This window comes from Hippichthys cyanospilos, chromosome 5 (assembly GCF_059441005.1).
Source record: "Hippichthys cyanospilos isolate Australia breed blue-spotted pipefish chromosome 5, RoL_Hcya_1.0, whole genome shotgun sequence".
Lineage (NCBI taxonomy): Eukaryota > Metazoa > Chordata > Actinopteri > Syngnathiformes > Syngnathidae > Hippichthys > Hippichthys cyanospilos.
The window spans coordinates 25,352,556-25,380,139 of NC_142373.1; the positions used below are offsets into that span (position 1 = coordinate 25,352,556).

At 38.6% G+C, this 27,584-nt stretch overlaps 3 protein-coding genes across 7 annotated transcripts; 1 reads left to right on the forward strand and 2 right to left on the reverse strand.

The window, feature by feature from the left end:
* Positions 1-1,866: 1,866 nt before the first annotated feature.
* On the reverse strand, positions 1,867-2,933 carry LOC148424113 (trace amine-associated receptor 13c-like). 3 transcript variants are annotated; one of them, XM_088414808.1, is made up of 2 exons: positions 2,855-2,933; positions 1,867-2,675 (listed from the first exon to the last, which is right to left on the reverse strand). In XM_088414808.1, exons 1-2 carry the CDS (start codon positions 2,931-2,933, stop codon positions 1,867-1,869), a joined length of 888 nt encoding a protein of 295 aa, XP_088270934.1. The 3 variants fall into 3 exon arrangements, with proteins under 3 accessions (XP_088270934.1, XP_088270933.1, XP_088270932.1); XM_088414807.1 differs by having other exon boundaries at positions 1,867-2,674; positions 2,761-2,933; XM_088414806.1 differs by having other exon boundaries at positions 1,867-2,704; positions 2,761-2,927.
* Positions 2,934-7,292: 4,359 nt separating this feature from the next.
* On the reverse strand, positions 7,293-8,402 carry LOC148424114 (trace amine-associated receptor 1-like). Of its 3 annotated transcripts, none has more exons than XM_088414811.1 (2): positions 8,293-8,402; positions 7,293-8,110 (listed from the first exon to the last, which is right to left on the reverse strand). In XM_088414811.1, the coding sequence occupies exons 1-2, from the start codon at positions 8,372-8,374 to the stop codon at positions 7,293-7,295; spliced, it is 900 nt and encodes a 299-aa protein (XP_088270937.1). In that variant the 5' UTR covers positions 8,375-8,402. The 3 variants fall into 3 exon arrangements, with proteins under 3 accessions (XP_088270937.1, XP_088270935.1, XP_088270936.1); XM_088414809.1 differs by having other exon boundaries at positions 7,293-8,109; positions 8,199-8,402; XM_088414810.1 differs by having other exon boundaries at positions 7,293-8,145; positions 8,199-8,344.
* Positions 8,403-14,803: 6,401 nt separating this feature from the next.
* LOC148424115 (uncharacterized) lies at positions 14,804-22,383 on the forward strand. The gene is made up of 15 exons (XM_088415638.1): positions 14,804-14,938; positions 15,014-15,097; positions 16,335-16,440; positions 16,512-16,641; positions 16,729-16,972; positions 17,873-18,029; positions 18,763-18,850; positions 18,929-18,991; positions 19,091-19,293; positions 20,741-20,875; positions 20,963-21,150; positions 21,248-21,396; positions 21,492-21,737; positions 21,816-21,978; positions 22,066-22,383. The coding sequence occupies exons 1-15, from the start codon at positions 14,867-14,869 to the stop codon at positions 22,153-22,155; spliced, it is 2,118 nt and encodes a 705-aa protein (XP_088271764.1). The 5' UTR covers positions 14,804-14,866; the 3' UTR covers positions 22,156-22,383.
* Positions 22,384-27,584: the final 5,201 nt, after the last annotated feature.

Here is a 27,584-nt window from a genome sequence, read left to right on the forward strand (position 1 = left end):
TAAACTCTCAAGAGCATAATAATTCAATGTCAATATGACCAACCTTGTTCAACTGTAAACACACAAAAGAAACAGGTTACTTTATCAGTTCATTACTTTACTTTATCATTTTATGTAAACACACAAAAGCGACAGGTTACTTTATCAGTTCGTTCCCCATCTACGAATCCCAATCTCAATATTGATCCATATATAAGGCACACCTGATTATAAGGCACACCATCAGCTTTTTAAAAAAAATTAAGGCTTTTAGGTGTACCTTATAGTGCGGAAAATACGGTACTTATCTGCAATATATCATTTTCATTATATCAATAATCTATAAAGATAATAGTTTTTATGTTTTACAACACTTAGTTAATTGTTTATCTTGCAGCCTCAGTTGTTTGTGTTTTTTTCCTTCATGACACTCGTGATATCTGCCATTCATGTTCAGGCTGCCCTGGAAATAGGTGTCCACTGTATCCTCTGTTGCAGTTCTGTTACCGGTCTTTCTATATGAACAGTCAGGGAAGAATCATGATTTCTAAATTTATCTCAATCATTTTTTTATCAAACATCTTTATTATTTCCCGTTTTGTGGGCATCACATGGATGTTTTCTTTGCCATCACTTCCCTTCTGAAGTGGAATCAGTGAAAGAAACAGCCTCCACATTTTTGTTTCAGAAACTTTTTGTTTCCGTACTCTCAGTTGGTCCCTCTCATGCGCATGGTAAGTCAAATGCACGGGCATTTAATACGAATATAAATACAACTGGTTGACAAGAACATCTCAATACCATCTATTTCCGAATTATCAATGGTGATGGCGCCACACAAAAAAAACACACAAATAGTGTTTTGGGTCAATTATTTAGATACATGAATGTGCCAAAATTAACGTCAAGATATATATTTTCTTTATTGTAATAGTATATTAAAAATGTAATGAACTTTCAATTGATGCTGAACAATGCTGTGCTGCATGCAATGGGAAGAGGAAAAGGGTCTATGACTTGATTTTTTTTTCTTTTTTAGATAAAGAGGACAAGCAAACAACTATATTGCAGTCACTCAAACTGTCACTGCTTTATTGCCATACCTATCTAGACTAATGCTGCAAATATGTCACGATGATCAAACTGTTTCTGAGTGCTTTCTATGGCAATGAAAAACAAAACAAAAGGGGGGCAATGGAACAATTGGTAACAATTCAAATGATGATCCTCATAGTGTCATACATTATACGAATGCATTGTAACTGTGAGAAATCTTACTATTTTACAGGATGAAATGCTTTTAGTTGCTCCCAGCAACCAACTGCAGTTTGACTGATGGTAGATCTCAGGCCTTTTTCAGGATCATGAGATTTGTTTGCAGTATATCTGTGAGGATGTATGGTCTCTTACAGGATAAAACAGATTTGATTGCTCCCAAAAACTTAATAAGCTAATCACATGGCAGAACTGTTGTACAGAATGCCTTGATTAAATATTGAAGCAAAACTGGTGCATCAGCCAAAACTGACTCCGTATTTTTTTTTTGTTTCTTTTTCAGTTCTTTGAGACACATTCTATCCTTCCATTTATGCTTTCACACATAATTCATGTTAATTAGATTTTGTGTGGAGTATTGGAGTTTTTTTTTTTTCTGCACACTTAATAACGCAAAAAAATCAATAAGTCCCGAAGCAAAAAAAAAAAAGCCATCAAAAATAAGTCTTTTAAATAGAGAATGTGTTCTAAATGGACAGCTCATAAAAATCATGCATGTTTGTCAACAGTACAAGTGAAATCAATCACGAGAGGACCAGAACCTCTCATGAGAAATGAATAGAGACAGAATGGAGAAAATGTGACTGAAGGGTGAACAGCGCGCTGTGTTGTCTACATTATGTTTGCTTGGCTGGAATCAGGATGCAGAATCTGCAGAGTTAAAATGAGCTTTATGGACCTTCTAAACCAAGGGTAGAATATAGCATATATCACTGGATTCAGACAGGAGTTGAAGTAGATAATGTAAGTTATTATGGCTACAGATGAAGTATTGAGCAGAACATCCTGGCCCGAGATAGCGATACAGAAATATGGCATGATGCACACAATAAACACCAACACAACCAAACCAAGGGTCCTGGCTGCCTTCAGCTCAGAACTTTTGACAGTTGCACCTCGCAGAGTGCCGATCCCCACGTGGGAACGTACGGCCTGCGCATGAGACACAACCACCACAAACACTCTTATATACAGAATCACAATGACAGTGAGTGGGCCTATGAAGGAGAGAAAGAGGTCTATCATTCCCACAGCATATGTGACCACAAAAACACACTCCCCTACGCAAGTGTTGAACCTGCCTGGCTTCTTCAGAGAGTCTAAATGACAAAAACAGTGGAAAACAAATGAAAAAGACCAACACACAAAAACACAGATTTGAACTCTTAGTTGAGTAACTTTGACAGGGTAATGCAGAGGGTCACAGATAGCCATGTAGCGGTCGACTGAAATGAGCACCATGCTTCCTATCGAGGCGGATGTTACTGTGTAAGCCAGGACATAATACACAACACACATAAAGTCACTAAAGAACCAACAACCATCAAGGAGGAAAATCTGAAAAAACAGGAGGAAGCCCACCAAGAAGTCTGCGGCGGCCAGGGAAAGCAGCAAAAGTTTCGTGGGAGTATGCAGTTGCCTAAACAAAGATAAACACTTGTTAATTTCTCTGGATTAGGAAAAAAGGCATGACTGTATCAATGGAAAAGAAGCACAATGCATCACTTGAAATGAGAGATGGAAATGATGACCAGCAAGTTCAGCGTGAACGTTATCAGAGAGGTGGTTGACAGCAGCATGTAGGAGAGAGCAGTGACAGAGGGAAGATGCTGTGCCTTCCTGCAGGAAGTGTTGACGAGTAGAGGGAAGCACAGTGAGGCTTGTTCCTGCATCGCCATCTTCAGGGAGAGGAGGACAAGTTGCCCCTCAACAGAGTCATCTGTTTTTTTGATGACAATACTCAATGCTGTAGGTAAATAACATATTACAGCAGCTACGCCTCTTTTTCGTCGTCATGATTATAAATCCTCCCATAGTGTAACATCATTATTCTTCGGGGATCAACAACACTTCAAATTAAGAAGTAAATTAAGATATTATAGATTAAAATCTGATATATAATGATGCATGAGCAATACATCTTGAGAAAAGCCCCTCGGAAAGCATTGTTTTGAGCCCTATGTGACTATTCCCTGCATGCATCCCATTTTGCTGTGGACAATGAGTTCCAGCAATTTTGTATTTTTGCATTTCTAACTTAATCTATTAATTTTTGGGGAATGCATCTCCACCTTTTCATGAAAATCCCTGCTTATTGCTGTTTTTTCTCAATTGTTTTTTTTGTTGTTTTTTTTACAGTGGATTTTAAACATGCATAAATTTAGTGCAATATAATAACCTGTAAACAAAAAAAAACAAGACTATTAAAATAAACAAAGAAAACATAGCAAAACAGAATTACAAATACTGAACAGTGTTCCCTTGTTCTTGGCAGTTGATGGGGCAGTTGATGAGCCCCGAAATTTAAAGGGGCTGTATCAAAAAAAAAAAAAAAATGCAGATTATTTCTTATGACCTATTAGAGCTTTGAAGGAGTCAATAACTCTTGACAAAATAAAAATGTATGCGTGCCCATTTTTTTGGCAATGGCACTTTGGCAACGGATGCTGTTTGGTATATCAATTCGAAACCTACTTTTAAGGGCGGAATAGCTAACTCATTTATAAAAATAATTCCATGCATGCCATGGAGGTGGGGGGGAATGTCATTAGAGTGAAAAACTTCCCTTCGTGTTTTTTTTTTTACAAACATGTTCCTTGCATTTAGGGTGTGATTAAGGCATTTATTATATTTTTTCACTCACAATACTTATGACAGGCAGAGGGCCAGAGAAAATTATTCAATGCCGACTCATCTTTTTAGCGATATTGCAAGTCCTAGCTCTGTTCTGCTTCGTAATCTCTGATTGCCTCATTCTCGTATCATTGGAGCCGGCATGCATCACTATATCTGAGTAACTAGTGTTGCTTGCACTACGCTGGTGTATAGGCCTCAATGTTGAGTGCTCTAGCCCCTGGAATACACATATTTGTGGCTAAAACGATTATATGTCTGAGCAGGCTCACCGTGGCTAGCAGTCAGTGCAGGCAGCATAAATTTCTGGGTACGTGGAACAGAAATGAGTGCAAGAAATCTTAGCATGAGAGCAAGATTATCTGGTGGGGACTTGCAGGATGATGCAGGTTCATATAGAGGGCATGTACCATATTTTCCGCACTATAAGGCACACCCTAAAGCCTGATTTTTTTTAAAAAAGCTGATGGTGCGCCTTATAATCCGGTGCGCCTTATATATGGATCATATCATGTGCTGACTGCATAAACTATGGTTTATGTCTAAAAATCCAGTTCAAACCCACCTGGCCCGAGGGTATTAAAGCCGACTAGGCCCAGCGTGATTCATTAACTTGATTTGCAGGCCCAACCCGATTTTTTTTTTTTTTTTTTGACGCCTTAAGAGTGTGGGGCACCACACTCATGTTTGTCATTTAAATTTCCCTGACTTTCGTTTATTCGTAACTTGTTTGTGCTCCATAACAAAATAGTGGGTTAGAATATATCATGCGTGCCGAGGAAAAACTAAAATGATGGCGGCGCCAGGCCGTCACCTACGCTTGGCTCCCCACTCATAACATTGCATGTTTTTTGTTAAAATTTCCCTGACTTTTGTTTATTCATAACTTCTTTGCGCTCCATATCGAAATAGGGGGTCAAAAATATATCATGCATGCCGAAGCAAAAATTAAAAAGACAGCATGCCTTCACCTGCGCTTAGCTCCTCACTCATACCGTTGCGTGTTTCTTGTTTAAATGTCCCTGACTCTCGTTTATCCGTAACTTCTTTGTGCTCCATAACGAAATAGCGGGTTAATATCATGCATGCAGAGGAATAAATGAAAAAGACGGCGGCGCCATGCCTTCACCCGCTCTTGGCTCCCCACTCATACCCTTGCATGTTTCTCGTCTAAATTTCCCTGACTTTTGTTTATTTGTAACTTCTTGTGTTTCATAACGAAATAGCTGGTCAAAAATATATGATGCATGCAGAGGGGAAAATCAAAAGGATTGCGGCGCAGCATGTTCATGAGTGCATGGCTTGATCTGGATCTATTCTGCGGCTCCTGTTTAGTAGTTAAACGGCAATTACCAATAACGCATTCTCTGTTTTATCTGATTTTTTTTTTAATAACAAATATTTCTTAGTATAATATCCATACAACACTTATATTGCATGAATAAAGTTTAATTCTATTAATAAAGTTTGATGACTTTGCTGATTGTTTTTAATACATTCCCTTGAGTGAAGCACCATCTAGTGGCTGCATAACACAACTCTATCTAGTGGATGCATAATGCAACCCCAGCCAGTACTATGGTTTCAACTCTATGTGCGTCTTACAATCCGGTGTGCCTTATATAAGACATTTTTGAAACTCAGCCATTCATTGATGGTGCGCCTTATAATCCGGTGCGCCTTATAGTCCAGAAAATATGGTAATTGGGTGCACCTGGAAGTGATGGGCTGATTGAATGGAATGTTGTCAAACCAGTTGATAAGGGAGAATGAACTGGCTGAAGTTTGCAGACTTCGGCCTTGTTTACACATTTTCAAAACCGTATTCCGTACACTTTTGTTTGTTAAAAAAAAAAAAGCCTCTACAAACACATTCGTGCATATTTCAATCCATTTACAGGCATACCGAGCCTTTAGATGGCAGTAAAGATTATATTTTTACAACCTTATTTATAAAACGCAATCCCCAATTGCAACCAGTGTAACATTTTGCATTAAACAAGCAAAGCCTACAACACTAGTCAAAGCACAAAAAGAAATAAAAAGGAAAAAAAACCCCTCAAAGTTTCCTTACAATGGCCACAATCCTGTCCAACCTGAAGCTGTGTGATTTTGGGTCATATGCAGAGCAGATACTCTGCACTGAGCAGATACTCTGAACCTCATACTCTGCACTGCACTATTCACTTTATACAAGCACCTTAATTATACTTGCACTAGACTCCAACGATTCACACTATTCTGTTTACACTGTTAACAAGCACCTTAAGTATACTTCTGTACTGGACTTATGTGTATCTTTGTGTATTTTATTTCTCATATTTTATATCTCAACTTGAGGATACTGCTGGAAATGTGAATTTCCCTACGGGGATGAATAAAGTATCTATCTATCTATCTATCTATCTATCTATCTATCTATCTATCTATCTATCTATCTATCTATCTATCTATCTATCTATCTATCTATCTATCTATCTATCTATCTATCTATCTATCTATCTATCTATCTATCTATCTATCTATCTATCTATCTATCTATCTATCTATCTATCTATCTATCTATCTATCTATCTATCTATCTATCTATCTATCTATCTATCTATCTATAAGCAGTAAAAGCCGAGAGTCGCTTCCTTGAAGTATGTGCGTAAGTGACCTGTATAAAGTGATAAAGATAAAACTCAGTTTTTGACTGTCCTGACATCTTCATTTTTAATGAATAAAAGAACCACAATACGGTACTTTTATATTACGCTCACCAACATAACTGGAAATATGAACTCTCAATTTATAAGTTTGCTTTGTTGTCTTTTATTTATTTATTGTGCTACATTAGGCTCCAGTTAGTACATCTGCAGAGATCGTGGTTCGCTTTCATCTCTGGCAACCTCTCTGGTGGGGGCATATTCTTTCAAGTGCCCATGTGAGTTTTTTCCTGGTTCTGTTTCCTGGTTCCTCCCACATTTGAAGGCTAGGTTCACACTGCAGCCTAAAGTGGCCCCATCCAATATGTTTCTGATGTTTTAATGGCTGTGTGAATGACACAGATCTAATGTTTTTACATGCGACCCAAATGTCAAATAATTATTCTAAATTACGATAATCAATATCTATAATATATCTAAATCACACTGATGAAGACGTGTGTGTGTGGCTGATTGTCTGATGAGCAGTGTGAGCAATGACAGTTCTGCACTAATGAGCATTTCTCCTGTGAATGCGATTTTTTTTTTTTTTTTTGCGTGATGCAATCCCCCTTATACACACACAAAATCAAACAACAACCAAAAAAAAACATTAAGGCTCAAAGACAAAAACACCAGAGCTATGTTTAATATGAAACAGAACGGAGAAGAAATTGTATTGTGGCCATCATGACATTTGAAAATATGAGTGTTCGTTTACAATATGTTGGACTGGCTGGAGCCAGGCTGCAGAATCTGAAGCGTCACAATAAGTTTGATGGACCTTCTGAACCAGGGATAGAAAAGGGCATAGATCAGCGGATTCAGACAGGAATTGAAGAAAAACAAGTAAATGAGGATAAAGCCTGAGGATGCATTGAGCAAAATGTACTGGCCCGAGATGGTGACACTGAAATAGGGCATAACACATGCAATAAAGACCACCACCACCACACCAAGAGTCCTGGCTGCCTTCAGTTCAGAACTCCTGGCAGCTAAACCCTGCGAGCGCTGCAACATAACAACTCCCAAGTGAAGGCGCACAGCACGCGCCTGAGACACAGCCACGAAGAACACTCGCATGTACAGAAGCATAATGACAGTTATTGGGCCTATGAATGACAAAAAAAGGTCAGTCATGCCTGCAGCATAACTTACCACAATCTCACATTTGCCTACACAGGTGTTGTATCTTCCGGGTTGTTTTAGAGTGTCCATAAAACACACATAGTGGAAAATGAAGGAAAAAGACCAGCATAGCAAAATGCTGATTATGATTCTTTTTTGGGTGATCTTGATAGGGTAATGCAGAGGGTCACATATAGCCACGTAGCGGTCAATTGAAATGAGCACCATGCTTCCAATTGAGGCAGAAGTTATCATGTAATTCAGAAGATAGAATATCACGCAGCCCAGGTCACCGAAATGCCAACAACCTTCAAAAAGGAACATCTGAAACAACATGAGAAAGCCCACGAAGAAGTCAGAGGTGGCCAGAGAAAGCAGTATCAGGTTTGTGGGGTTGTGCAGTTGCCTAAACAGAGAGAAACATTTCATGATTATTCCTGGACTTGGTCATAAATCGAGACTGTTCGATTGGAGTCGGAATCACGATGCGCTGACTTGTAGTGAGAGATGGCGATGATGACCAGCAGGTTCAGAGTGATGGTGATCAGAGAGATGGCCGACAGCAGCATGTAGGTGAGAGATGTGGCAGAGCGAGGATGCTCCGTCTTTCTGCAAGAATTGTTGACAAGCTGCGGGAAGCACAGCTTAGCTTGGTCCCGCATCCCGTTCATCACAGAGATCAGAGGACAAACCGACCCTCAACTCGGCCAGCTTTTATGACTGCAAAGCTCAGACATTTTCTATGATGTACCGAAGTGTATCTTCTCCTCCTCCTTAGCACCCTCCCATACTTTGTCAGTAATCTAGGGGGATCCCAAGCAGAGACAGTTTTTTTTTCTGCAGCTTGCCTTGACCACACTGAGAAGGCAGAAAAATCCTGTCCTCTTTAAAATGGAAAGTGATTGTGATGCAAGAATAAAATAAAATAAATATTTTTAAAAAAGCTCACACCCATGCGCACACGTATACACACACACACACACACACACACACACACACACGCACACACTATATGCACTATACAATGCAGGACTCCCATCTGGGCTCGTTTCCGCCTTGGCCACTTCGTTTGGCAGTCGCTCAGTTCAACTGAGGCTGGGGCTGCTACATCGTCCTGGCGTAACAGAAAGTCAAAGTGTGCGAGGCTAAATGAAAGTTCATGATGAACTTTACCGATGTTATTAAGTGTGTCTCTACTGTGGCTTGTGGTCATGCGTGACGTATGTTGAATATCAACAATAAGGCAAAAATAATTTAAAAAGAAGTGTCTGCGACGGGAGAGTGAAACGGAGTCATCTGCTGTGGCAGGCGCCATCTTGCACATAAGATCAACATTAAATGACAAACATGCAAATGCTCACATTAGAAGTCTATTCTCGAGAAATTAAAACGACAACAAAAAAATAAAACACCTGGCGTAAACAGCGTGAAATACATTCCTTTAGCACGAAAAAAAGGTCTATTTTCATGCTCTTATTTTTTTTGGACACTCAAATAACTGTTGGCCTGAATGTAAACAATGCATCGCCACAAGGCGCCAAGGCATCTCTACAGTTTCATGGTAAAGAACATTATTTAGGATGACTTGTGGCCTGGAAATGATGTCACTCACCAAAGACTACTTGAGAGTTCCAAAGAAATGCATTTGTGTTAGCAAGTGCATGGCTATGGGTCCAATTAAGAGCTTGGGTGGGTTGTGTAAAAAAAATAAAAAAACACTTCAGGAGTTTCTTATTTGCATCCGAATCACAACGGCGCCGAATTATTTCTACGCCACCCGTTGTGTCTTTCTAAGTTCCCAGTTGCTGAGTATTTGTTACTTGCCAGCCTAGCCAATTTGACATTGATACTTTCTTTCCTTCCGAGTTTTTCCATAGTTGCTGCATTTTTGGTTGTTACTTTTAGCTGTTTTCCTGTTGGCTCCGTTCCCTGTTTCCTATGGGTGTGTACTTATAGCATAAACAGGTTTTCTTCTATGACTATTTTTGTTGTACTTTAACCTGAGATCGCCTTCCAGTTGTACTTTGCATTTGTTATTTTTGTCCTCCCACGTGATGCGTGCACTTTTTCTTCTATCTGGGGTCCAGCTGCCCAATAGTTCCCTGTTACGAACGTAACACATTTAAATGCAAATTGGATGAACCAAGCAGAGTTTAATTCTCTGCTTGGTTCATCAAATTTTGTTTTGCTTGTTTCTTACAATTTCTTGAAAAAAAATGACACTCAGCAATGACTTGTATTGTCTAGCACTGATGTGATCAGACTATTGAATTCATGAAATAAGAAATGAATGTTTTTAAAACTTCTGAATACCATCTGTCAGAAAACATACACGCACACACATGCAGTTAGCGTATTTTTACAGCTGATATTTTAAGTTCCAAATCATAAAATCACTGCTATATTTGCTTCATTTCTGGGGCCCTTTTAAGCAGAGATAGAAGCAGCAAACAAGTTCTCTTGCGTGTGAAGTTATATAATACATTTTCATGTCAACTATTGTTCTGTGGGAGCTCATCATTGAACTGGTACATGTCATTGTTCAACTGTCAAATCAACTTTTTGTATTTGTGTCACTTGGGGTTGGAAACTGAGCAGGCTTTAGGAGCTCTTTCTTTTGTCTTGAGACATTCAAAATATGCAGCATGCTGTTATACATGGTAAACACACAAGAGAAAAACTGAGAAAAATATTCTGATCTTGCTGAACTTTGCAAATCCTTAACAAAAAGATGTCTGCACAGAACGCCATATAACAAAACCTACAAATGGCATGTGCAGTAATTATGCCAGCTCATGTTTGCCAGCAGTGTAAGGGTTGATATCAGGGCAATCCATTTAGATTTGTCAACAGCAATTTGACCATCTCAAAATGTTTTGATATCGCTGCTGTTCAATTCATTATTTTGTCATATACCGTATTTGACTTTTAGGTGGGCGGCTCGGTGGAAGAGTGGTTAGCACTTTCGCCTCACAGTTGATCGTCTCGAGTCGATTCCAGCTGGCCGGAGCCTTCCTCTGTGGAGTTTTCATGTTCTCCTCAAACCTGCATGCGTTCTCTCCGAGTGCTCCAGCTTCCTTCCACACTCCAAAAACATACATGGTAGGTGCATTGGACACTCTAAATTCTCCTCAGGTGTGATTGGGAGCGTGAACGGTTGTTCGTTCCTGTGTGCCTTGCAATTGGCTGGCAACAAGTTCAGGGTGTCCCCCTCCTACCGCCCGAAGACAGCCGAGGATGGATGAATGAACGGACGGACTTTGAAGTGCAATTTCAGGTTGAACTTTTGAATTCATAAATCCATTGGTTCTGTTTCAGTACTATTTGTACAATTTTCTTTGACTTCTCCAATCTCATCTCATCTGCATCAGCACTTTGTGCTACTCACTTGTCATTTTCACAGTAAAGTCCGTTCCTGTTCTTTTGTTTTTATGTCCAACAAAAAATGGTAAAATAAATTTCAGTGCTGACCACTTCTTTTTTTGCTTAAAAACGAAGTTAATAGTTTGGATGGATTAAAATATTCAAGAAATCACACGCAGTACGACCACGTCAGTCACACGTTCACTACTGAGAGCACTAAATTCCCCGCAGCCTTGATTGCCCAAGCAATGAAACGTGATCATCTACAGTGGTGGCCAAGCGTGGTGAGTAATCACAAACTGACACCATGAGTCAGGTGTATCTCGACCTCCACAACAGAGGCTCCACCGAACCGGAGACCAATCTAACGAACCCCTGGGGTTGGATTGAACCCAGATTAGGAACCTTTGATTTGGTTAGTATGTTGTTTGAATGCGCTGCATCTTTTGTATGTAGCTCATTTCTGTGCGATTAAAGCTAAATTTTACACACATTTTTGTCAAAGTTTTGGTTGAAACCAAATGATTCCTTTAAAGTTTGACAAAAGTTGTGTGACATTCAAATTTGTTCAATAATATAACAAATTATTTTGAATTAATATGTATTGCATTAAAAAGTAATTTGCATAACACTGAAAGACATTCAATGAAATGTTACATAATGCAACTAGTTACACAACAATGACTACAATTTGTGACAAGTGCTGCGAAAGAAAATTAGTTTTTCCACCTTCCGCTTGAGATAATTGTCAGCGTCCCCACAGCACAACAACAACTCTTTTGCAATGGAATGCTGAGTGACACGAGGTAATTTTCAAGCAGCTCTCTATGACTTAAAGACACACAAGTAAAAAGATTGAGCCAGTGCTTCCTCAACACAGAGAAATCCAAGCAAACCTCAACATACAGATTCAGCCGAGAAGGTAAGAGCGCAAAGACATCATGATATTTGAAAACAGATTTCAAGAAACACAGTATTTGCAAGTAATGTAAAAACATAAAATAAAAAATAGTATTTAGTTTGATCCTTGTATATGATTCTTTTTTGTTCCTGTGAAACACAATCGTCGAACTATTAAATCTGACTCATCGTTACATGGATTTTTTTCTCTTAGTCTGGTCATAAAAGTAATTCTCAAAATTTTTCACATCTACACTGTAGGTTTACTTCTGCCCAACAGCACCACTCTCCAGCAGTGTTTGTGAGGCCCTGCGGAGGTAACTTGAGCATGGTGTTTTACCCTGAGATGCAGCGCCCAACATGTGCAACGACTATGGTGTTTGAAGTCAGCACAAAGTGTGCAATTTTTTTCAAATTTTCCATTGAGTCCTCAAGCAACCTTTTAAAGTAAAACTACTTAAACGTCCATTTTTGCCTGTCTTTGCGCTGGTGAGTCGCCGCTCTGTTTGGTTGCAAGGTTAGCAGAATTCAGCTGCCAAGGTATAGTAGTTTGAATTGAATTACCTACGTTCATTTCAATTGAATCTTCAAAGGTAATGCTTCAACATTTTGCCCTTTTATAAGTAACTAAATATATTAAATAAATAAACATAGACTGTATTTTCCGGACTATAAACCACACCGGCATGTAAACCGTAGGATTAATTGAGAAAAAAAAAAGTCACGGATTACCCACACTGGACGATGCATGTCATAACATCAGTTATTTGTGCAAAAATGGTATGTGGAAGTCTTTATTTTAATTTGTATTAATTTTGGAATAGTTTTTAACTGAACATGCCTGCAACTCTTTTCAGTTCCATTTCATAGTTTTTCCTTAAATTGAAACCTTGAAAAGATACACACTTGCGTTATTGGTGGATTGTCACTTGATGGCTGTCAAAAAAAAAAAAAAAAAAAAACTGCAGACAAGCCACACTGGACTATAAGCAACAAGTCTCAAATCATGAGAAAAACGTTGCCGCTTATAGCCCAAAAATACTGTATATGCGTTGTGTGTGTGTGCGTGTGTGTGTGTGTGTATATATATATATATATATATATATATATATATATATATATATATATATATATATATACACACACTGTATTTACTTTCACAGTATACATTATTGTCTTACATTACTCAACTGTATGTTTGTCTTGCTATACAATATTCTGCTGGAATGGGCTCCAGTTTAGACACAACTCAAAGATAAGCACTTTAGAAAATAGGTGGACAGATTGGGTGGGTTCATAAGAAGAAATATCGAGGGTCCACAAAAATGTTTGCAATATTTACTACCCCACTTTTGCGAGGCAGTTTTAAGAAGGGGACCTATAACAGGTGACGGCTCTGGACCACTTTAATTCTGCTTTTATAACCCGGTCATCATGCAACATGGCAGCCCTCGGAAAAATGTGTGGGTGTAGTAGTAACGATTCAAACAAATGCATTTTTGTTTATTTCAGCTGCTTGAGAGGCAGTGGAGCTCCAAAATGTTCATCTTGTACCTGGCAATACTTTGCACTCTCGGTAAGATGGCGAAGCAAATGTGCCAGCAAGTTCTGTGTTTATATTTTGTAAATGTGTCAAAGTTCTTTGCCTGATCAGTCAGCCTTGTCTCCCTGAATCATGCAATTGTTTAAAAGCGGATATTTTGAAATGCTGTTTAGAATGTTAATACACGTGACAGCTGTTCCTACTGTATTCTTCAGGCTCTGCTGTAATGAACCAGACTTTCACCAACTTTGGCAATATCAACATCTCCACATGTCCCATCACATACTACGGACACAAATATGAACTAGTACACGTAAGTAACGCACTCAAGTCATTTTTTTTTTCCTGCAGAAAGAAAGAAAATGGACTTTAAACGGCTGAAAATAAGAAATCCTTCTTATGCAGAAGAAGAGTCCTTCTTCTTATGCAGCAAAATCTTGTTAATGCCTGAAAACAAGTGTTGGATATGAATACCAATTTCCTAAAAAATGATTCAGAGTTACAAGATTTCGATTAGAACTGTTTTCGATTCATTTCAATTCTATTCACTCTAGTATTGATCAGTGTAAGTTTATTCATGAAACATCAATCTTTATCAATCAAATGCATGGTTTAAAAAAACATACCTAAACACACAAATATTTAATTCTAAATCAAAATATACAAAAGTATTTGCTGGCCACTTGGTATTACATGAATGTTTCGGTTCATTGATTTCTTTGTGTGTTTTTCATTTAAACAAATAAAAAATCCTTTCAATGCATCTGTATTCAAGCTCATGATGCTTTGATATGCTACTCTCGCGCATTGAGAAGATCTCATGATATGCTAAATCACATGAAATTACGAGAAAGAGTATTGAAAGAAACGATTGCCGGTGTGATGAATTCGTAACGAATGAAAATGATGAAAATGAAAATAAATTTGTCAGACATTTTTTTTTAACTCCAGCTTAAACCAAAACAAGCAATGTTTACATTCGGTTTAATTTATGGGGACTATTTCTACATACGTTTAGCAATCCTAAAAGCTTCAAAATGATGTGTAGGGCACAACGACACATAATTAGATGAAGAGCTTCTCAGTTTTCTATGAGGAACCTGGATAACACATAAAACATTTGCTAGTCTTCGGCAGGACTAACTGGTGTTTCTTGAAAGTTTATGCCAACCTCATTTTCTCCTTGTCATCTTGTAATCAGGTGGCCTTCAACAACAGCAAATTTGCACTTTGCTTCTCCGACGCATATGAAGATACAGACCAGAACGACTGCATCCTTGTCTCTGGAGGAATGGCGGACAATGGCAACTGGTCTGTACTCACGCAAGAAATACCCACCGGATCCGGCATTCATGAAATGTTACCAAGCCTGAAGTATAGTGGGCAATGTGTCAACGTTATACCTCTGAAAGACAGTCACCATTCCCAGGTGGGCTTTGTTTTTTTCTGTTTCGCCTACCGACAAATAATTGTCATGTGTTTGTTTTGAATTTCACATCAACAGATTCAACAAGTCGAACTGGGAAACTTTGGAAAACAAGCAATTTTGGCCATCAAAACATATTCCGGGTACACGGATATTGATCTTGTAAGTATTTAGATTACTGTCTAAATAAACTAAATCATTACCTAACGGCCGATACCTACAGTGTATATGATCAAGAATCATACAATCATTTCAAGTATTTTTCTATGTGGACTGAAAGCATCGCTGAGGCAGCAAAGGATTGGGTTGTTAGGCACAATAGCATGAGAAATTTACCCAAGAAAATAAATGTGCCAAGGGTAGCTACATTTAAAAAAAAAAAAGATCAAAAAGCATGTATTTATGATTCCAATGGCAAGAGAGGAGACTGGCTGGGGCAAAGCAGAAATCGACGGTATCATGATGGTAATTTTTCTCGAGTTTTTGAGAAATGGTTGAGATCCTGATGCCAGGTTTGTTGGATACTCAAGTTTGTTGAACTGATCACATATCAACTAGACTAAGGGCAGTTTCAAATTAGGTTTTGCTTTCACTTTTTCCCCATATTTTTTAAATATATTTTTCTGCCCTCACCACATTTTGTTGAAAATGCATAATAAATGTTTACCTGCATTTTAAAAAATTCGTTTGGATTATATCAGCATTTTTCCAATGCACTCGAATGGACAGCCTATCACAGTTGTATGTGGATTTTTGGTGTTCTTGGATAAGCCCGGCTCCTATCATTAACCGGCAGTGGGATAACACTAGAATTAGAACTATTATTCACAGTTCAGAGACTCGAGTTCAAATCCACCTCGCACCAGCCTTCCTGTATGGAGTTTGTATGTTTACACTGAGCCCTCATGGTTTCTCTTCTGTCATCATTTCTCTCTTTGTTCTGGTTAAAGCAAAGTTGTGTAACAAATGCAAATGCAGAGTACAATTGGACAATGATAAATTACAAGCTACAAATGACAGACTTTACCTGGAAAATCAACAGTGGCAGTCAGGCAAAATGTCTCTTTATGCATATATTTACATATCGATGACTACAAGTTGTGACTAAGCGCTGTTAAAGAAAAATAGGTTTTCACCTTCCTCTCATAATAAGGAATGGATAATTAGTAGCTTCCCAACCACCCAAAAATAATAACAAGTTTGCAATGGAATGTTGAGAGACAAGACTACTTCCAAGCTTCTGTCTGCATCTAAATGACTCAAAAGGACTAAAACTGAGCCAGTGTGATGATAAGAATGAGCCAACCAAACCATAAGATTGGCCTCTTTTTCATCAATCTTCATTATAACTAAGACAAAATATATTCTACTTTGTAAGTGTCTTTGGTTTAACCCATAGGTGGCAGACATACAAGTAAATGGCCAAACAGTTTCAAAGCATGTGTTTCCAACCAATGAAACGAGCATGGGCATCATTAAGGACATAAGTGGATGCAGAATGGCAGGTAAGTTGATCAAACAGGACCAACTGTATATTACGATACCCTCACATGGATCTCACCTTCTCAAATCCCAGGCTTTGTTTACATGACCAATACCACTGTAAGTGACCCATACATTTGCTCTATGGTGACATGCGGAGTGAACGGGGTTGTCACCAGGGTCAATAAATGTCCTCCCATGCACCATTGCCAGGGCAATGGCAGGTAAACCAGTGTGCTGCCCAAACGCTTCATCTTCCAGCTCCCTATAATGATGCTATTGTTTGTATGTATCCGTATGCACTCTTTCAGTTGTGCCTTCAACACCATGTGCACTCTGACCGGTTCCACCATCATCGATTTCGTCGGCCGGGTTCACACCGTCTCTGACCGCTGTGGATACAATCTAATGACGTCAGACGCTGTCCCAAATGTTCGGGTCCATGGGGTTTTCCGCGAACGGCGCCGTAAAGATGTTTGCTTCATGGACCACGTGATCCTGCATCTGGACAGCCAAGATGTTCGGATTAGGTTGTTACAAGGTGGCAGAGTGGAAGTGAGTGGAAATTAAGGATTCTGAAATATGATGATTCATCAGACAGTATATAGTGGTAAATTCTAATCAGAGGTAGCTATTGTAGGCTTATTTTGGTCTTGGTTAGAATTGCACACAGTAAAAACCGCTGCACCACAAATCTGGGGAAGAAAAACGAAAATTTGTACAGTTTCTTGTTTTAAGCAACAACAAAAAATCTGCCATGTTGTAAGATTTTTTTTCCTTGCTTAGAAAACCTAATTCAAGGCTTTTTGTTCCTCCAACGGTTTTATGAACAACCTGAGTAGTTCCAAATAAAATTCAAGCAAATAGTTCTCAAAATAAGGTAAAAAAAAACAAGTAAATGTTCTTAATTTAAATTGTCTTGCACTTTTGTACCATGGGCAAAATTCATTTTCTAATGGTTCTAAGAACAGACCAAGTGCAAAAACAAGCCAGACATTGTTCATTTAAGCAATTTCCAAATCAAATTTAAACAAATAGTTCTCAGTATAAGGTACAATTTAAGAAAGTAGTTCTTATTTTGAATCGTCATGCACTTTTCTACCTTAGGTTTGCAAAGCACATTGAAGTGATTACGCATTTACTGACTAATTTACTGGTAAATTGATTTAAGAAAACATGATTCTCAAACCTAGTTTAACTTATATTACAGTGTGTACAGAATACAGTATATTTTTTATGATAAGCCTTCTTTTACTTTTTCAAAATCGACTTTTTGCACTGTACTTTTATGCTCCCAGTTGTTTAGAGTGCATCCAACAAGTGCACAAGAGAGATCAAAACTGTCAGCCCACATACATTACACAATTTCTCAAGGACTTTGTTGTCAGTCAAGCAACATCATTTGGATTATGATAGGATTCCTGAACTAAAATGTGCTCTTCTCATGGTTTAAAGATAAACAGAGAGCTGCAGGACATAAGCGCTACAGCGAAAATCTTCCATGGCGTGGAAATCTCCAAGGACCGGAGTGGAGTCACTGCCACAATATTAGGCTCCAACTATACACTTTCGGTTTTCTTTGATGGCAACACTGCGCAGATTCACCTAATGGGTATGGATCAAAATTATTTAGAACTTAGTGTTCAGTCTGTCACGTTATGGCCAGCAAAAATTCATGTTGATCTCTTACACACACAAACACACACACACACACACACACACAATGCTGAACAATCAAACAGACAGTGCCATCTTGTTGCTGAATAGAATAGAATAGAATAGAATAGAAGCTGAATAGTTTGTCAACATATGCTAAAAATGCTATGTTTCCCTATAAGTAGAATAAAAAAATGGTTACTCTTTGAAGGACATGGCCTATGCAGTTTCTGATAAGCATTGAGAGAGTTATCAATTACATCAGACTTTTATTCTTTGTGAGTGTGTAATTGAAGGTTGTTATTAGTAGCCAGCTCAATGGTCATAAGACGAAAAAAGCTGCAAATTCTTCTGTTTTGGAGGATTATATTGCTGTTCTTTCTCCACTGACCTATTTTTGGCCACTGAACCATTGTGTGCAAAGAGTATTAGAAAATAGTTGGACTTGAAGGACAATACCATTGAAACAGCCAGTTAAAAGGAAAACAAGCCTTTGTGGGCTGCGTCTAAATTAGCCTTTGCAATTGGGATTGCTTCAGTGAGTTATTATGCATGTTCTGCCTTCAAAGGTACCTTTCCCAAAGATACTGTCTGAAAGAGCCATGAAATGAATAATTTCTGTGATGAATCAAAAAAAAAGTACCAGAGTGCGTTACACAACTCATATATTCTCCCCTCAATATTTTCAGGCAAAAATGCATCTGTTGTTCGTGGACTATGTGGCAATTCCTCTTTGGATTTTAATCAAGAGAGAGTTTCTGAGCACAGCAACACTGGGTAAGTCCACAAACACTGAAGCAGCTATTTAAATGATTGGACTGTTTGCTAATTGTTTGGTGTTAATTACCCAAAAAGGTGTGAGACGCGACACAAGGAAGCTGATGAAAGTATGATAAACTGCAAAACCTCAACTGAATGGTAAACACACGCTTAGCGGTTAGATACATTCATGGACACAAACTATTTGTTCCCAGTTTAACACCCACATTCCACGTCTTCTTTCTCGATATTCAACAGGTGCCATCTCATGTGGCAAGATCCCTTTAGCCAGTGCCATGTGCACATCGACCCAGAGCCCTATGTGTCAGCTTGTGTCAACAATTTGTGCCAGTATCCTGCAGTGGACGGTCTAAAGTGCCACTTAATGGAGGCGTATGTCCGAGCCTGCCGCAATCAAAGTAACGTCAACATTGACGGATGGAGGTCGTTGGCTAACTGCGGTAAGGACGATGTTTATCATAACACAAGCTCTCGGTCATACAGATTTCTTTTCAGTCCACTGGCTTACTTGTTATAGCATATTTCTATGAGTAACAGCTTGTAAGACTGTCAAGGACACTTTACATAAAAAGGTGGTAGAACATTCCGGAGCTTGGAAGCAGAGTGGCTTGAAGCGTCTGTTCCTCATGGTACAACGCTAAGTGAGAGTGAGTGCTGGTATGATGGAGGTAAAGAAAAAAAAACAGACACCCCAAATCCTGTGGGTTTGACTCAGGAGGAATTTACTGAGATGGTCAAGCTTCAAGCTGGGAAAATGTAATTTTGGTGTCCAATTGTGAGAATTTAGAATGTCTGATAAAAAGGGAACCAGGAGTTCATCTCTTTGGCCCCAGGAAATAAGTCTAGGGCCACAGCTTAATGGAACAATGTGTAATACTTAGACAGTTACTTATTTTAAAACCTCGCTAATAAACTTTAATAAGATGTAAATAAATGTATTCTATCACATCAAAACATTCAATAAGATGTAAATAAATGTGTTCCATCACATCATCATTTTTTTTATATTATTGTAGTCTGGTAAATTACACAGAGAACGCCGGGGCTGTCATGTTTTTTTTTTTTTTTTTTTTTTTTTTAGCTCCGGGACGTCAAGGATAACTTTTGTCAACGTAATACAAATCATGTGCGAGTGAGTTACTGGTCTGTATGCCAATCACAAATAAAAATAGAAAAAAAAAAGGAAACAGAGGGTTTGTATACGGATCGTAAATAAAAGAAGGAGAAGAAAGGGGAAGGGGGTGCTCCACGCAGAACAAGTTTCAAGATAGTACACAACAATCGGTTTGGGAGTTAGGATGACCAGTTATTCTATGCATTTGAGTTATTCACCCACTGAACAGAAAAAAAACCCACCAACAAAGACATCGCGATACAACCAGATTTTACCTTACTTTGTGGCTTCCTTGTATCGTGTACAGCCTGCTGCATGCGCCGTATTGTCACCTGTTGTTAATATGCCTAGGTTTTGTAGATTCCGCGCTTTTGTGCACTGAAACCAATAGCGAATTGCATTTGTATTCGTGCACTCTCTCAGCATATGCCTCCAAATAATGGGCTCTCTGGGACACCAGAATATACATGCTGCATTCACTTTAAACCCGTAAACGGCCTTTCTTAATTTTACGCTACGTGGCTTTCAGTCGCTTAGTAGGGAACTAATGAGAAGCTTTTTTGCTGACAGAACAGAATGCGGTCTTTGAGGTAGAAATTGAACCAGTCTAAGGCAGTGGATATAAGGGAGTATTCATTGTTATGATTTTTTTTTTTTTCAAAGAACCCTATAAATTTGATGATTGCATTACCCTTCAGTCCAACTGCTTTAGGGATTCTCTGGAATGACGGTTTCATGATAAAGTTGTTGATTTTTCATGATATCGTATCCAGATGCTGGTGCTCAGGACCTCTGCAGAGACAAGTACTGTAGTGAACACGAGTTCTGCGGTGAAGGCTATGATGGAGAAACCCACTGTCTATGCCGGGCCATTTTTGCCTCCAACTATAGATCTACAGACAAGTTTGGTGTGTCCGGAACAACACATCACAATTCTTTCGGAATTTTCAATATTGTATTCACTTTTCGCTAACTATGGTAAAATCTATGTTCAGGTGAGCCAATGGCTTGCAGACATTCGTCTGCATCGATTGACATGTTTTGTTGCCTTCTGGAGGAGAAAGGCATTGACTATACAAAGCTGCACCTTAATGATGAGCGATGCAGAGGTGTCATTGACAAGGAAACTCACATGGTGAAATTCAACTTCACACGGGATAACACCTGCGGTGCAATTATCAAGGCTTGTACCCCTCAAAAACGCTGTTTGATTGCTTGTATCTAGACAGCCATAGATACAGTAAACTAACATTCTGTGCACATTTTATTTGAACTTTAAGGCAAACACCACAAAAATTACATACCAGAACCTCATCGTGACTCCTAACATCTCTACTGTGGTGACCCGTTCCAACAAACTACTTATGGATTTCTCCTGCCATTTTGACCAACCAGACCTTGAGGGCATGGCCATCAGAATGATAGACAGGTGAGCAGTTGGTGTCCCATCTCAGTTACACTATCTAAAAATGTGTATGAGATACAGAAAACAGCTTCTCTATTTTTGTTGCTTTTGCTTTGTAGTCCCGTGATTAAACACTTTACGTCAGGAGAGTGGAATTATACCTTGACCATGGCAGCATACACGGACCCTGAGAGAACGCAACTCATAGAGCTAAGCACTGGCGTCAGGCTAAATCAGAAGATCTGGGTTGAGATGAAGGCTAATGGATTGGGTGGAAGTGCAATATCCCTGGTGACAGATTCCTGCTGGGCCACAAATCAGTCGGCTTCAACTGGTAGTCTTCGATATGACCTTATCAGTGGAGGGTAAGTATCGATCAGAAGGTTAACAAAGATGTGGTTGCTGGCTATATCCGACATTTCTGCAATGCTGTTTCTGAGCAGATGTCCCAACCCGACTGATGGGACGATCAAGATTGAAGGAAATGGAGAAGGAACATCTAACTACTTCTCGTTCAATGCTTTTAAGTTCTCAGATACCAACAATGAAATGTTTCTGCACTGCAGAGTAGAGCTGTGCGTTCAACAGGGGGACTCTTGCAATCGGGTAATTTAGAATTTACATACAGTACGTTCACAAAAATGGTACCAAACCATTTCAAACTCAGGCACTGATTTTTTTTTTTTTCTCCAGAAGTGCAACCATGCAGGAAGGAAGCGGAGATCTGTGCCTACAACTATTGTCACTGGAAGTCCTTCGATCATCACCCTGGCCTGGGCTTAAGATAAAAGCATTATAACCACAAATCTGGGTGACAATTCAACTTTGTAAACTGCTGTTGCTAAAGCTCTTACTCTGTATTATCATTGGTCTTACAATCAGTTGCTTTTTGTTCATCCCATTATTGTATTTGTGCTTTGATGAGTTTTAAAGTTTGTGCCTCAGGAACTGTATAGCCCCATTCGTGTTCTCCCACTGGTTCTCCTCATAAACTTTCTGCTGCTATGGTGACATTCTCTTTGTGTCGAGCTTTGTTGAGCAGCTATTGGATGCTGTGGAATTAAGCTCACCAATAATATTTCAAAGTATTTGCAGCAGAGCTGGGCCATCTGTCACCTCATTGACCAGTCGCTGATGAAATGGTCACCTTTGGCAAGTGCTTCCACATTTTGTGCTTTATTATGTAAAGCTTTGTGGTAAATACACGGACCGTCTGTACGGACCTTGATTGATGGACGTGAACTCGACTCAGCCGGTGGTCAGTCAGTGTAATTTTTTTTCAAGGCTTTGCGTCATCAAGCATGCGCCAGAAATGCACAAGCACTTGAGTAACCTTACAGTGACAGTGTCGGTGATGGGTCAACTTGGCAACAGATTCTGATATGCTGTTGCTGTAATTCCGTCAACGCCGCAAGTTACTGCTTCGTGCAGCAACATTTTTTCCAAAAGTTGGAAATGAACGCAGACCATGACTATCAGAGTTGTCAAAGAGCCTTGCTCCTGTTTCCATTTGAGTTCCACTGAAAATGACGTCACATGCAGGGTGTTTGGGAATTTGGAGAAATTGTATGTACTCTATATTATGAAAGGCTGTTGCAATGTTTGCTCCAGGATTTTTTTTTTCAGTGCTTGCAGGTGGTCCGGGGAACCGGGGAAGTATGAACAAATGACATGGCTGCATTTTAATGCTAGCTGATTAAAAAAAAAAAGAGAGAGAAAACAAAGTTTTGGTGGGGAAAAAATCTAAAGGTGTGATGTAGGGCTGAATGATTTAGGGGATCATTTCAATTGCAATTTTTGTGACAAATAATGTGATTGTCATTCAAATTGCAATTATTATTATTCATTATTTATTTTCACAAATCAAGCTTCAGTGCAATTGCAACGTAAAACAACATTTAAAAACATGACAACAAAATGTCAAAACATGAAAAACTACTACTCTAAGAATACAATGACACCATCCGGGGTTCCTAAAGGCTCATGATGTTGTGGGGCTGTCCTGGTTGACAGGCCTCTGCAACATCATGTTGACATCATGGACAGAGCCTCTGGATCAGCGAACTGGGGTGGTGATCCCTCTTTTTAAGAAGCTGGACCAGAGTATGTTTTTCAACTATAGAGGGGTCACAGTCCTCAGGGTCACAGTCCTCAGGCCTTCATGATAAGATCTATTCAGGGATGCTGGAGAAGAGGGTCCGCCAGGAAGACGAACCTCAGAATCAGGAGCAGCAATTAGGTTTTCATCCCAGCCGTGGAAGAGCAGACCAGCTCTACACCCTTGATAGGATCTTCACGGGTGTGTAGAAGTTTGCCAAACCAGTCCACAACTGTTTTGTGAATTTGGAGAAGGCATTCAACGGTGTCCCTTGGGGAATTCGGGGGGGATTCAGGAATACCTGGTTCCAAAATCCCTAATTTGAGCTGTTCAGTCACTGATAACACCAATGTCAGTTTGGGCCGCATTGCTGGCCGTTCTCCAAAAGTCTTTGCCTCCCTGTGCGTGCAGATACACTCGCACCTACTTGCTATCATTCTTGAGCAAGCTCCACACCATCATTAAAAAATGAGGCAGTAAATTCGGTGTCAAAATGTTTGGCCACGACGATAGAAGGCCTTTAATCGAATGAACTGAATCTGTTGTTTTAGGTGGAAATCTACTGTGGTCTACTGTGTTGGATAATGGAGATTTATTTTTTTAATTTTTAAAAGTGAACCCTGTCCTGTTGGTAGTAATAATCTTGAAGTGAGTAGTGACAGTTTACAGAAGTCATAGTTCAGTGCATGTCTTGGTTTTGATGTCACAGTTTGGTCCACATTTTTGGTCCAAAGGAAAAGCAACAAAAAGTCCAAGAAGCCATGATTTTGGTTTTTGTTCATTTAGTCTTAGCTGAAAGTAGTGCAAACAACAGTTTGACCAAGATCATGTAATTTAGAATATATTGAGCCACCTTGGTTTGCGATGCATATTACCCCTTAAAAGTACTTGTTTGTTCTAATGTTTTTCCTAAAAAAGATAGATAAATAAATACAGGTTTGTTTACATTGTCAGAGATCATTCTAGTGGCATGGGAAGTGTATACAGTATAATCATCATTATTGTAATTGTTAATAATTAGTAATTGTTATCATTTATAGAGTCATCAGTGGTATCTTTTTATATGCCCTGCAAGTATAGCAGCTTTGTGCTTTAGCCTCACTCAAAAATTTGAGTTATGCGAACCTACGAATCGAAACAGTGGAATTGAACCGTCCGAACTGAGATGGGTCAGGATAAATGCATGCATCATTGCATCCCTAGAACATATTATGTAAAGGCAATCAGCATTTCCCGGTGCTCACAATTTACAATACATTGTAATTTCAGCAGTAAATGTGTCAGTTTGAAACAATTCTTTGTATTTTAATGTTACACGTCAAATATTACAAGTGTGTCTAAACTTCAGCTTTTACTTTTTTAATTAACACCAAATTCAAGTTATTGTTTGTTTAAACTTTAATTTTAGTTTTGGTGGGTCACCTGGGAGTCATTAGGAAGACATCTTGCGCCAATGTTGACATGTTCATTAGTGCAATGCTTGTATCATGACAGTTAATGGTTGTTTGTTTCACACCTTTGATTGCATTCACGTCATTACGGGGCCGGAAATGTACAGTAGCAAGTGTGTGTATGTGTGTGTGTGTGTGTGCGCGCGTGGGTACCTGTGTGTGCATGTGCACGCACACGCACGTGCGTGTGTACGTGTGGCAGCATCACACGAAAACATGATGAAACCAAATAAACACAAATGCTTGTCTTGTTATTTAAACGTAAGAAAGTTTATGATGTAACCTTCACAAATCAGAATAACTTTTATATTATAAACACTACATGCTAAACATGTACACATGCATGCACACACACACACTCGTCATTATTTTATTCTATTCAGATCATTCATTTTTGTTCTAACCCTAAACCCCTTACCCCAAACGTAATGTATATATATATATATATATATATATATATATATATATATATATATATATATATATATATATATATATATATATATATATATATACCCTATTTATCGGACTATAAGCCGTGACTTTTTCCTCATGATTTGAGCTCTGCGGTTTGTAGTCCAGTGCGGCTTATCTGCTGTTTTTTTTCCCACCGGCCAAGCAAATGTGTGTATCTGGTCAAGGAGTCCGTTTATGGAGCAACTTAGAAATCAAACTCAAAAGATGTGATTCAATGGCTGTGCTCAAAAAGAGTTTTAATATATATTATTAAAAATATTTTTAAAAATGTCTAAATTGAATAAGAGCTTGTATAAAAGTTTGTGGCGTGTAAATTTGATATACAGTATACAGTACATAGGATTGTATCTGTAGTATTATGATTGTATATATTATTTATGTGCAGTGTCTGCAATGTTCACTAAATGAATTTATCAATTAAACATTAAACATTTAGACAGAATGCTGTCAAAGTGTTGATTTCAAGTTTGAACTGCTATTTAATATCGATCTAGCCATTTTCTATAAAAATAATGTTTTGACTAAACATACAGTCTGTTAAAGAGAGGATGTTGCAGTTGGTAGACAATTATTTATTTTTTTTTAAATACTTTTATATACCACCTTTTTGCATAAATATCTGATGGAATGACCTGCGGCTTATAGTCCAGTGCGGCTTATCTGTGGCAAAAGATATTTTATTTTTTTTGTTTTTGTTTTTTTGCTCAATTTTGTGGCTTTTCTTTTGATTTCCACTGCCACACGCCTTTGTGCCTCGTCCACCAACTCAGTGAAAAGAGCAATAAATTACGCATGCACCTGCCCTCACCACTGCAGTGCAACACTTAGAATATCAATAATAATAATGACGTGTAGAAGTTAATACTGTATACTGTATTCATTAGAGCAATCACATTGGGTACCTCTTATGTACAAGTATCTTCCACAATGCTGTGACAATATTTCCATCAATATTTCTTTATTTTGTCTTAGTATATAAGTACTTGGACAAACAGTATGTTGTCATCCAAGATATTATGGTGCCTTTAGCGGAACTTTTTGTAACACTTTAGAGTGAATGGCACTCAACATTTTTGATGTTCATAATTTGAGGTTGTAATTTCACCCATACGTGTGTATATGATGTAATATGTCAGATAACACTGTATGTACCTACATTTCAACTTTTTTCTTATTTTTAATTTCTGTAGCTTAAATTGAGGTTAGCGTGAGTTAAATGTTCAATGCATGTTGTTGATTGGGAAGTCATGAGGAAGATTGACATGTTTATTAGTGCAATGTTTGCATCACACCTGTGTTTTTCACACCTTTGATTGCTGCCAGCTCGTTACAGGGCACTAAATGTTGCAGGTGTGAAACCTGTGTGCGTGGGTGTACGTGTGTGTGCGTGTGTACAATTGTACTTGTGGGAACCGATTTGAGTTTTCTAAAGTCAATGAGGACATTTTGGAGAAGTGTGGACATTTAGGCTGATCCTCACTTGTTCAGACCTCTTTGAGGGTCAAAACTTGCTTTTAGAGTAAAGGTTTGAATTAAGTTAGGGTTAGGCCTTCCTTTCTGATAATTAGGGTTAGGGGCCAGGAAATTCATTATGCCAATGGATGTCCTCACAAGTATAGTTGTAAAAACTTGTGTTTGTGCGTCAGCTTCACTTCAAAACATTTTGAAACCAAACACATAATAAGAATGCTTGTTCTTCGTTTTAAGTGTAATCTAAGTTTGTCCATCACAGTGCAACTTCGACATTAGAAACACTACATAATAGTATGTACACAATTAAACACACATACGCACTTTTCATGATTGTATCTTTTTCCAAATCATTACTTTGTGTTCTAATATTTCAAAAAAACAAAGACGTAATAATAAATACTTACAATAAAAATACAAGACTGAATCAAAATCAATCTCTTCATCAATCTGGCAGGCACAATTCACTGGCAGTGAATGTTGCATTCTCATCAATTGGCAGATATTTGTTTGTACTTGTCACAACGGACTTTTAAAATGACAAACATGACCAATCACAGTTCAACTGTTACCAAGTGCCTGGCAGACGTTTTGCAAAGAATTGAAACCTTGAACGAACCTCCACATGAATGCGCATTTTGGTACCTTTGCCAACAGTCAAGTATTTTTGCCCTCAGTGAGATGGGGGCTAGGCTACCTATCTACCAAACCCAACC

Bases quoted from the DNA above. Each gene is read 5' to 3' on its own strand.
- LOC148424113 (XM_088414806.1), bottom strand. From the start codon at position 2,927: ATGCAGGAACAAGCCTCACTGTGCTTCCCTCTACTCGTCAACACTTCC. The intron at 2,705-2,760 runs GTGATGCATTGT...TTCCTAATCCAG, and splicing joins ATTTCCATCTCTCATTTCAA to AGAAATTAACAAGTGTTTAT.
- LOC148424114 (XM_088414809.1), bottom strand. From the start codon at position 8,374: ATGAACGGGATGCGGGACCAAGCTAAGCTGTGCTTCCCGCAGCTTGTC. The intron at 8,110-8,198 runs GTCAGCGCATCG...CTCTCTGTTTAG, and splicing joins ATCGCCATCTCTCACTACAA to GCAACTGCACAACCCCACAA.
- LOC148424115 (XM_088415638.1), top strand. From the start codon at position 14,867: ATGTTACCAAGCCTGAAGTATAGTGGGCAATGTGTCAACGTTATACCT. The intron at 18,030-18,762 runs GTATGGATCAAA...CAATATTTTCAG, and splicing joins TGCGCAGATTCACCTAATGG to GCAAAAATGCATCTGTTGTT. The intron at 21,979-22,065 runs GTAATTTAGAAT...TTTTTTCTCCAG, and splicing joins AGGGGGACTCTTGCAATCGG to AAGTGCAACCATGCAGGAAG.